Source organism: Poecilia formosa, unplaced genomic scaffold (assembly GCF_000485575.1).
Source record: "Poecilia formosa unplaced genomic scaffold, Poecilia_formosa-5.1.2 Scaffold47, whole genome shotgun sequence".
Taxonomy (NCBI): domain Eukaryota; kingdom Metazoa; phylum Chordata; class Actinopteri; order Cyprinodontiformes; family Poeciliidae; genus Poecilia; species Poecilia formosa.
In genome coordinates, this window is record NW_006799986.1 from 341,906 (window position 1) to 353,376 (window position 11,471).

Sequence of the window (11,471 nt, forward strand, 5' to 3'; positions counted from 1 at the left end):
TGATGTCGCCGTGGATTCAGTGTTTATGCTGCAGGCTCTGCCTTCTCCTTATTAGGATGTTTGAGGTGAAGGAATGTGAGCGAGCGGCAGCGCTGCTAACCTCTGATCTGTGCTGTCCGCCTGCAGGAGCGCGAGTCTCCTCCAGGCGCTGGACGAAGGCTACGAGCTGGACCTGATCTACATCACAGAGCGGATCATCTCCGTGTCGTTCCCCAGCAGCGTGGAGGAGCAGAGCTACGCCGCCAACCTGAGGGAGGTGGCCTCCATGCTGCGCTCCAAACACGGACACAGCTACCTGGTACCAGAACTCACTCATGTGCTTCAGCTTCATGTCCAGCTGCCATCATGAACGGTTCCTGTCCAAACTCGACCAGTGGAAACATTTTCTGAGACTCGGCTAACGCTAAAGTCCAGCAAACTACACCTTTACGTTTGTGATGGTAGAAGGAAGAAAGGCTTTTTCCAAGCAGCGGTTAGCCTGTAGGTAGCATCTGATGGTTGTCATGGAGATCCACGCCACTAGTTCATTAACATTTGGAGATGTTTCCACCTTCTGCTAATTGCAGAGCTAATTTTTAGCTTAGCGCTTTAGCATTTACATAACCAACCAGGAGAGTTATTTCAAGAAATGCTTGGAAAGGTTCACATTTCGGAATCGTTTTGAGGGGCCTCATCACGTTTTCCTTGTGACACATGGCAGCACTTTAGCATTAGCTTCTGGTAAAGCCATGTTCATGTAGTGCTTTAGCATTATGTGCTTTAGCATTATCTTAAACTAAACTAAGCAGATGCTTTTGATTTTTTTAAGGATTTTAACAAAACTAGGATATAAAAAATCTAAACTTAACTAAATTAGTTTGTCTCTCTAATGTGTCAAAACTCCTCCGTTAATATTTTCTTTGTTTATGTTCAGCTCTTCAACCTCAGTGAGAAGCGTTATGACATCAGTCAGCTCAATCCGAAGGTGAGTTTCTGCTCTCCACTCGTCTCTCCCACATCCTGATTGCTCTTCATCTTATCCTCCTCTTCCTCCCTCCCAGGTGTTGGACTTCGGCTGGCCTGACCACCACGCTCCGGCTCTGGATAAGATCTGCAGCATCTGTAAGGCCATGGACACGTGGCTGAGCGCGGACAGCCACAACGTGGTGGTGATCCACAACAAGGTGAGGCTGGGCTGGGTGCAGTTCCCTCTGCAGACAGCAGGGGGGGCTGGGGACTGCTCTCTGGGCTCCAGCTGCGGCTCTGTGCTGATGCCCGTCCTGGTGGAACAGGGCGGGGTGTTTGTTTGGGTCAGGTTCCACTCGCAGGCTTAGGAAAACACAATCAGAACCGTCATCATGGCTGCTCAGCTTTATTTACTCTTTCGCCCTCAACAGTGCCATAAAATCTCAACTTGACCAATATTTCCCTGTTGTTGCTTCACGTTAAACTTTTGTGGCGAGCCGCACTCATCTGGCGCCAATAAAAACGACATCCAAGAGCAATTACCGAGCTGATGCCCCAAAATCTCAGAACGCCTGGATGTTTTCCTGTCAGACCCGCCGCGCTCCTCGTTTTCAGGCTGCGTTCCCACTGGGAGGTTGCCATGACGACTGCAGCTTTTTTTTATTATTATTATTTTGCTCTAAAAGTTGGGAAATGTAGGTTGGAGGAACCGGGCCATGTCGGGTTTCAGCAGATCAACAAATCATTTCCACTGCCTCAGCGCGGTTCGAGCAGCTGCAGTTTATAAGGCAGAAACACTTTGAGTCGCGGCGATCTGCTGCAGAGAGAAACGGGAGGAAATCACTCCAACCGATCTGCTGCAGAGAGAAACGGGAGGAAATCACTCCAACCGATCTGCTGCAGAGAGAAACGGGAGGAAATCACTCCAACCGATCTGCTGCAGAGAGAAACGGGAGGAAATCACTCCAACTGATGCCGGAAACCAGAGAAAACAGCAGGCAGGAATCCCTTCAAACCGCTTCACATGTCATAAAATCCGTCCATCGCCTGTTTTCAGGTTTTAGGTTCAGAAACCTCTTGGCTGAAAAAGTTAACAAGTGATTTTAAATTGGGGCGCTGTTGGACTGCGCTCTCTTTACTGATGCCTCTCTGGTCTGTTTTCAGGGGAACCGGGGCAGAACCGGCGTGGTGGTGGCAGCCTACATGCACTACAGCAACATATCTGCCAGGTGGGTCTGGAGTCTCCGATCAGGCGCCATGTTGATGACCGGACAATGAGGAGCCAAACATGTGATGCTCTCAGTTCACACAGCTTCCTCAGGAGCAGCAAACACTGAGATACGCTCCATATAATTATGAGCAGAAAGCAGCAAGTTAGCTAAAACTGTCTCTGCATCATAAGACTCGGATTATGCCAGACGGTCTCTGCTCTTTTTTTCATGGGTTTGTTTTTAGGATCAAACGGTAACAATCAGACGAACACATGATGTTTTCAGATCGCCTCCCTTCACAAGCTTCAGTTTCTGCCTTAATCTGATTATCCTGGAAGCTTTTCTGAAGCTGACAGTAAGCAGCCTGAGAGCCTTTATTAGCAGCAAGCTGCCCGAATGTGATGAATCTGATGGATTATGGGTAAATCAGATTTACAAATACAAGATGGACGCCTTAGAAACGGTAACGGTTGCTACGTTAGTCATGAAGGTGGTGGTTGTTACGGTAAGCGGCTCTGCAGACGTCCTAACCTGGCCTCTGTCTGCTGCAGCGCTGACCAGGCTCTGGACCGCTTCGCCATGAAGCGCTTCTACGAAGACAAAGTTCTTCCTGTGGGCCAGCCGTCTCAGAAAAGGTCAGTGACCCAATGACCATGTGATGTTGTTTGTTTACACGTCCAGCATGTAACTAGCTGTTGGATTAGGAACGATGACTGTAGGTCATCTGTGATCTGTGGTTCTGGTTCTCTGATCCTTCAGGTATGTGGAGTATTTCAGCGGCTTACTCTCCGGCCAGATCAAGATCAACAACAAACCGCTGTTCCTTCATCACGTCATCATGCACGGCATCCCAGACTTCGAGTCCAAAGGAGGTTGGTGTCCCATCCGGCTCTCCACCTGCGTCCGACGCCTCCAGCCGTTTTCTAACAGCTGTTTCTGCCGCAGGTTGCCGTCCCTTCCTGAAAATCTACCAGGCCATGCAGCCCGTCTACACATCTGGGATCTAGTAAGTCCTAGCAGATGCTCACACTCAAACGCTTTTACAAGATTCCAGGGATGGAGAACTCGTAAGGGCTGGATAATAAAGCCCCTGATTTTCCTTTATTGCCTAGTAGTATCGCCTCCTCTCTTGTATAGGAGGTACAGGATATTAATTTGTGACTAGAGAGCCAATGAAAGAGGCAGTCAGGCATCTGTGTGGACGCCCTCAGGGTTGTTCCTACATGAGGACCCTTGAGGGTTCCCACAGTCAGAGAGGAAGCAACTTCCTTTCAACCAAGGAGACGATTCAGCTCTTCTTCTATGGTAATAAGAGCTGAAGAAACGCTTTGAACCGATGATTTGGGAATCTGCAGGGAGATTTCCCAACTTCTGTAAATCTCAGATCTTCACTGAGCTCCTTGGTCATTTCACACCCAACATGACTGTTAGGTTAGAAAACCTTCCAGACCTTTCTGCACCAGGTAGTCACTCCTGAAGAACAAATCGGCTCATATCCACCCAGGCAGTGGGATGGCGTTGGCTGTTTCCACCACCAGTAAGATGATGTCATCATCTGACATTTTGTCTTTTCTTCCTGCAGCAACGTTCAAGGCGACAGCCAGACCAGCATCTGCATCACCATTGAGCCTGGTCTTCTTCTGAAAGGAGACATCCTGGTAAGAACTGAGCCGATCCACAGAGCAGGTAGTGACTGGGAAGGAGTTCAGGGTTCCAACTGGTTCCAGTAAATGTCCAGAAACCTCTCAGGAACTTTCCTTGGGAATGTTTGGATCTAAATCAATAAATGTTTAGTCATGGGAAGCCATACATGTGATGTTTAATGAATAATAATATGTAAAAATATCAGTTAAAAGCCCAAATGTTCATATCTGTGTTCATATCCTCACTATGCATGGAATATATTTAGCTGGTCATTTCTTTAAACTTACCTTTCTGTTGTCCACAAGCTCAGATGTGCAGCTCAATATTTAGCTAGCAAGCTAAACATTTAGCTTCCTAGCTAAATATTTACTTTGAATCTTTATATTTAGTTTGAAACTGTGGCATTTAGAAATGAATGAATAACATGGTGAAATTATGGATTCCCTCTTTATGTTCTTATAAGCTAAATGACCCAAATTTCTGCTCACGTTTCCTGCAGTGTATTATCAGCCTGGCGGGCCACCAGGGTTTATTTGCGCCCCCACCAGGTTAAGCATTATTTGTTTATTTTAGGGTTTTTTAATGTTTGCCTTTAAGACTTTAGTTGGTATTGTTAACAGTGTCATCCAATAACATAACTACCTAGTGATATTTAAAATTTTCACTCCAAAACTCGGTGGGCTGCTGGATCCCGGCTCCAGCATCCGTACCGCCGGGCTCAGCAACGGAAACCTGCTGCTGTTAATACTTCACTCTGTAACTTTACAATGGAACCCCATAAAAACCTCTTCCTGACCAGAAACCCGTTTAAAATTCTATATTTTCCCCAGTAATGATCATTTCAGATCCCCTCAAAAGCGGCAGGCCCAGCAGGCAGAGTGAGTTCGGGTTCTGGGGAATCTTGTTGGTTTGTTCCCAACAGGACGGCCGAGGAAGAGCCGGCACCGTACGAACGCTCTGCAGCGGTTTATGGGGATTATTGACAGAAGCAGTAAAACGAGGGGAGAGACCGCTGGCCTGGATCCTGCAGGCCTGTTTATAGAGCCTCGTTAGCACACGATGTGTTTCTGATGCAGCAGTGGGCCGCTGCGGACTGGGTTAACTCTGAGAACCGGTTCTTTAGGAGAACCGGTCCAGCAGTCATGTTATTGGTTTTATTTCCATCCTGTCGCTGAAACCATAAAGTTCTCCATGAGCCGAGTCCTCCGGGTCCATCAGAACAACCACTCTGCGGTTCTGCTTCTGGCCACAGACCCAAACTCGTATCTCATCCCGTGTTTAAGGAGGACTAATGGATTCTACTGAATTAATGATCAGATGGAGCTTCTTGTTGTTGTGATTACAGGAACGGACATGATGTCATTGTGGGCCGGGGGCCAACCCCCAGGGGCCCAGGGTCTCTGATTTAACTTTAGGATGGAAATTTATCCTGAACATTGATGCTGGTTCATTTTTAGGATGTACAAACTGAATGAATTTCTGCACATTTAGGTTAATTTCTTATTTCTAATGAACATGAAACGACCAAAGCAAAAATAGCTTCTGGTTTTCCATCCGGTAGAAAGCAGAGGGACTAAATTAATGCATCAAATCATCTATTAGCATTTAGATGATTTTTATTGAACTCGTTTGGTCACTGATGTGTTTAATGAGCAAGAAAAAAAATCTGATTTCTCAGTATTTGAGCTGCTGCTGGTCATCCAGGAGAAACTGGCTAATTACAAAACTGAATCCTGAAAAAGAATCGTTCGATGTTGTGACTGAATCATTCCTGAATGTGAACACAGATCCAGATCTCGTGTTTATAGAGGAAACATGAAACAGGAAGAAGCTGCTTCTGTTTCAGAACTGTTAGGAAATAACAACCGTGTTCCCTCAGGTTTCTAAAAGCACATTTGGAAAAATTTAATTTGTTCATATTTTTGTTTTTGGTTCCGTCCTGAGAGACACGTGAACATTTGGTTGTTTTAAATCGACCAGTTTTGTCTTTATTAAAGGTTTTCTTCCTGATCTGTCTGGAGCCAAATCTCTAGAAACAAGCATTATGCTGCCACTTCCATGCTTCAGCATAAGGATGATAACAGGGAGAGACAAACTTCATATTCCTTTAGATTTTCCAGATTTTCCAGACATGTTAAAAGAAGCTGCTTCTTCCACCAGAGAAAGTTTTCTTTGTTGAGTTTGCGGTTCGGTTCAGGGTTCTGGTGGTACCTCTGGACTCACTTCGAGGCTCTAATCCTGTATCCAGGGGTGTGCACAGACATTTTGGGGGCCTGGTGATCAAGTGGGGAAAAGGCCCCCCTGTGCGGCACATGAACCTGATTCAAACCATTAGCCACATGCTAACAAGCTTGAATCAAGCAACATTACATAAATGTGAGGGCTTGTTAATGTAGCCCCAATGCTACTTTGGGTCACAATATAAAAGACATTTAAAATATCGTTCTCAGAAGGATGCTTCCTTTGTCCAGAGGTTAAAGGTCATGTGCTCCAGCACCACATAGCGTCTCTGTGCTCATTCCTGCCAGCAGCTGTTAGAACCCAGACGGGCTCCTGGGTCAGGATGCTGTAGCAGTCTGTGAACCATCCAGCGGTCTGAAGGTGACCTCTGTCTGCACTGTTTGACCCCCAGCTGAAGTGCTACCACAAACGCTACCGCAGCTCCTGCAGAGACGTGATATTCCGGGTCCAGTTCCACACCTGCGCCATCCATGACCTGGGAATCGTGTTTGGGAAGGACGAGCTGGATGAGACGTTTAAAGGTAACAGGACGTTTCTCCTCTGGGTTTCACCTGTTTGATGTAGAAATGATTCATGCTTTAAAATGCTTCCTTTGTTCAGATGACAGGTTTCCAGAATATGGAAAAGTAGAGTTTATTTTCTCCTTTGGACCAGAGAAAATCCATGGTAAGCATCAGTGAGTTCGAACCTGTCTTTGAGTCCAAGCTTCTGATGTAAAGACATTCACGTCTTCTGCTCCTTCTCTTTGTACTTCTGGTCAAGGTATGGACCACCTGGAAAACGGGCCGACCGTCTCGGTTGACTACAACACCCAGGATCCTCTGATTCGCTGGGATTCCTATGAAAACTTCAACCAGCTCTGCGAGGACACCACAGATGGTGAGAACCAGAGTCTTTATTCGGTCTAAATATTCAAGAGGAGTAAATCTCTGCAAACATTGTTCAGGTGGAACAGGTGATTAAATGCTGGTTCTTCTGTGCCTCGTTCTTACTGAGCGGAACGGGTCAGAACGGGTCGGTATGATGTTTTATGACTCTCCTCCATGGGCTTTAACCAGTTCTTCCCCAGTCCACCAGATTTATCTCCAGTGGCAGGCCCAGTGTGGTCCCTCCTCATTTTTGGAACCACCTCAGGGTTGGTACCGCCGGTCCAAGCTGGATACTGTGCACAGATGATTTGATTGGCAGCAGACCACATTCATTGATTGGCTCGTAGATTTATGCCAACCTCCCCACCATGAAACTGCAGTAGTTGGTGAGACGGCGAGTTGCAAATGGCTAACTCCAAGGTCAAACCTTGAGGTTTAATTTGTGGAGGAAGAGTTCATACAACGCCAACTGGACGGGCCAACCCGGACGAACAAGTAGACTGAGAGATTTTGGAGAAACTGGTTTGGGGACGCACACAATGACATCATCAGAGCGTCGACCACAGCTCCCACTCACACACTGGAGACACACCCAACTTGGCTATAACAGACATTAACCACTGAGAGTGAAGCCAGGGAGTGGAGAGGCCCAGTGAGAAGCTGGACTCTCACTTGGTGGGCAGATTAAACCCAAAACGCCAAACATCATCCTAGTGCGACAAGTGTGGCTGTCACAAGCAATGACGTCTTTCTGTCCATCAGTCCATGGACTGACTGACCGTTGTCGGTGTTGTGCGACACCTGTAGCTCCGCCCTAACCGTACCGTTGTCCTGTGAACCTATAACTGAAGGAATGATGCAGAAACAGACAGAATGCTGAACCGCATCGACCCGTTCTGAAGGTGTATAAACCTGTGGTTGGATCCAACTCGAAGGTCTAGTACAAGGACTGAGAGTTTTACTGACCGTCCAGTGATATTCAGTGATGTTGGACCTTTTAGTTTGTCTAAATAGATTTGTGTTTCATGGACTTGGAGTTTGGCTGTGGCTTGCTGTGTGGAGGTCGTCTCAGCGCTTGGGTTTTGTGCAGCCATCCGGTTCCTGTAGGACCAGACTGAGAGCTCGGTCCGCATTGGGACTCGATCCCACCAGGGTCGGGCTTGGTTCTGTTCAGAGGCTGCAGGTCTTGGTGCTGAGCAGTTGGATGAAGACAGATCCATCCGCTCTAGATGTCACAGTGTAAACATGTTTCTGTGTTTGACAGGACTGAGCTATAATTGGCACAAAGACCTCTGAACCAAAGCTGCTCTTGTTTTCTTGTGGGCCGAGACGGACCGAGACGGACCGTACCGTCCCGACGATCTGCTCTGCATCAAAAATATCCTCACTTCATAAACTTGTTGTGTTTTATTATGTCCTGAAAATCTCCCCACCCGGGTGTAAATAATGGGCCGACGGTGAAGGGAGACGGTTTTATGGCCCAAATCATCTGCGGTGAAATTATCACAACAGAGAAGCCAACCGGGCCCAGGAGACCCGGGTCTGCAGACATTCCTGGGCCGAGCCACAGGCATGGAGCGAGGTTTCCCCTGAGGCGGTCGCGGTCGCTCTGAGACCAGAGCGCCGCTTTCTGTGCCACCCAAAAAAGGAAGCGACGCCACGCCCTGAGCGGCACCGAGGAGCCGACCCGGACCGGCCCGCGCCGCTCAACAAAACACTCAAACAGGAAGTGTGTGTGTTATGGGAGGGGTCAGGCTGCTGTCCTCACATCCCCTCCCCCACCTGTTTTTATTAGGCTCCCAGTTAGTCAAAGGTCAGAGGTCATTTGGCTTCCCTTTATCACAGCTCATAAAGTGTTGCTCCCTGAAATAGATGTTGCTAAAATAGAGCAGGTGAAAGTCTCACCTCATTCTGTGGAGGTGTGTGTGTGTGTGTGTGTGTAATACCTTGTGGGGACGATTTTACTGACATATACTACGTTGTGAGGACCGGAGCCTGGTCCCCACAAGGGGAAACCCTGTTTTAGGGTCAGGGGTCAGAGTTAGGGCTAAGGTATGAATTGAGTTTTGGTTGGTTAGGAAAACGGTAAAGGTGGTTTAGGCTGTAGAAATGAATGGAAGTCAATGGAAAGTCCCCACAAAGATAGCCACGCAAACGTGTGTGTGTGTGTGTGTGTCACATCATCCTGAACTAGTGGGATCAAAACAAGACAAACACGTTTTTTAAAAACCAGCAGCCATTTTTATTTGAATAAATTTTATTGATTCTTCTTAAATTCTGTTTAAAAACTGAATTTAATTGATTTTATATTAAACTTTAATTTATTGCAGTTTTTACTGTAAGGTTTGAATTATATGTATATAAAATATGAGACTGAACTGGCTGCATGTTGTGATGATGTGTAGCAGAACCGTTTGGATCTACTTCAGACTCATGAACAGAACCAGTCTGACCCGGAACCATCAGCCGTCAGTCAAAAACCATCTGTTTCACACGGTTCTGCTCAAACACTGAGCTTCTGGTGTTTCTGCTGAAAATTCTGCCAGAGCTACACAGAGATGCTTCAGATCCAAGCAGATTCATGTGGCAGCATGGCCTAGTCAAAGTCCAGAACTAAATTCGATTGAGCGTCTGTGGAAGACTCAAAAATTGATGTTGGAAAAGTTAATGAACAATGGAGAGAGGTTTCAGCTGCAGTTTGTCGGTCTGAGTTCGTCCTTCCAGATGACTTTCGGTGGATTCCTGTCAGAGCCGTGAACACTCAGCGTCTCACAGACACAAACATGCTGGATAGTTTCTGTTCTTCCCTTGTTTATCAGAGTTTGGAGGCAGGTTGTCGTGTTTTTGTTTTTCCTCGGCTGCAGGATCAAACCCAGCTGGTTTTTATTCCCCGGTTCGGCTGCGCCTGCCGCTGCTCTGAGGAGCTGCAGGAGTTAACGCAGACTCCTGGTCCAGCGGCGGGGCGACGCAGCGGGGCGGCGACTCTGTGCTGCTCTGCTTCAGACTGCTGTCTGCAGCCCAGGGTTCGGCTGTGCTGCTGTTTTTCTGTGACGCTGCGGGGAGAAAAGCTGGGAGGACATGTGAGTCGGACCCTCTGGACGCAGCGGAGCCACAGCCTCTGATTCACCAAGTAACATCAACTTATGCATTATCCTGCTGTCTGGATGTTTTAACTGTGTGAATGTCGATGTTGGTCCGGGGCTTCTGTCCGTTTTGTCTTGATATTTTGATCATTTCTGGGATCTTCCTGGAATGACAGAGGAGAAAAACCTCCAGAGGCTTCAGTCGGCTGCAGTTTACAGTTTGAGTTTCAGTGATTTGGAGACATCAGCCCTGAAGGTTCAGATGTTCTCAGCTGTGGTCAGGTTAACTGAGGTTCTGGTACCAGAGACTTTCTTGCAGCAGTAACGTCTCCAGGACCAGCTCAGACCTAAAGTGGCCTTGATTTCTCTGTAAACAGATTTTCTCCTGCCACAAAGTTGCTGTTTCACCTCTTCTAGCAATTCCTCGATGACCTCATGCATGGTCGCTCCGGGTCGTGGTTGTTTTCCCAGCCGAGCCCGGTCCGTCTGTCCGGTTACAGTCCAAACAGCAGAACTGGGATTCAGGAAGTCAAACTGAAACTTTGAGTCCAGAAGGATTCAGGTTAGGATTGGAGTGAATTAAAGAAAGACACTGCTAGGACTTTGTTTTCAGCTGTAATGTGAAGCTTGTTTGCAGTTTAAGGTGGATAAGAAGCAGCTGGATCATTGAAAAGATCTATAACTGAGACTTTAAAATTAACTTCATTCATCTTTAGCATTTTGTAGCGATTGATCTGTAAAAAAACAATTTAAACTGGATTTGACCCGGATGTAAGTGATGCACGGCAAACTAAACAGCTAGATTCCCAACATCGGTCATCAGTTACATTTACATATTTATTTGATTGAAATTATTAAAAGAAAAGCGGATAAAGTTAAAATGAGATGGTTTTTTTAACTAATGTTCCAAAAGGAAAACATGAAAAGAAGAACTGGGCCGAAAGCAGAACCCTGAGGAACTCCTACAGGTCATGGCTCAGGACCTGATTCATGGCTGGTTGAAAAGCAGCGTATGAACCGTGTAAAGTGTGAAGACGAAGCTGACCCATTCCCACCGCCGGGTGACCTTCAGTGGTTCGCTGAAGGTCACGTTCCATCAAGGAATAAAACCCAAACCTGACAGTTTGAGACACTTGTTGTTAACCTTCATCTGAAAGTTTCCCTGAGGTTTGTTGGGGCCGGTTTGTCAGGGTCGGTTTGTCGGGGCCGGTCAGTTTGTCAGGGTCGGTTTGTTGGGGCCGGTTTGTCAGGGTCGGTTTGTTGGGGCCGGTCAGTTTGTCAGGGTCGGGGTCGGTTTGTCGGGGCCGGTTTGTCAGGGTCTTGTCGGGGCCGGTCAGTTTGTCAGGGTCAGGGCCGGTTTGTCAGGGTCGGTTTGTCGGGGCCGGTTTGTCGGGGCCGGTCAGTTTGTCAGGGTCGGTTTGTCGGGGCCGGTCGGTTTGTCGGGGCCGGTTTGTCAGGGTCGGTTTGTCGGGGCCGGT

The 11,471-nt window shown here is 47.3% G+C and overlaps 1 protein-coding gene across 19 annotated transcripts in view; it reads left to right on the forward strand.

The window, feature by feature from the left end:
- The window catches only part of tns1b (tensin 1b), a 116,271-nt gene that overhangs the window by 79,366 nt on the left and 25,434 nt on the right, over positions 1-11,471 (forward strand). For 14 of the 19 annotated variants that reach the window (XM_007552239.2, XM_016671578.1, XM_016671581.1 and 11 more), the window contains 11 exons: positions 127-298; positions 914-964; positions 1,041-1,163; positions 2,110-2,174; positions 2,708-2,791; positions 2,916-3,028; positions 3,102-3,162; positions 3,739-3,814; positions 6,433-6,562; positions 6,642-6,707; positions 6,798-6,920. In XM_007552239.2, the coding sequence (XP_007552301.1) occupies positions 127-298; positions 914-964; positions 1,041-1,163; positions 2,110-2,174; positions 2,708-2,791; positions 2,916-3,028; positions 3,102-3,162; positions 3,739-3,814; positions 6,433-6,562; positions 6,642-6,707; positions 6,798-6,920 (1,064 nt within the window). Of the gene's footprint in view, positions 1-126; positions 299-913; positions 965-1,040; positions 1,164-1,718; positions 1,944-2,109; positions 2,175-2,707; positions 2,792-2,915; positions 3,029-3,101; positions 3,163-3,738; positions 3,815-6,432; positions 6,563-6,641; positions 6,708-6,797; positions 6,921-11,471 lie in introns of those variants that run through there. The other 5 variants (XM_016671579.1, XM_016671592.1, XM_016671593.1 and 2 more) reach the window with 2 other exon arrangements.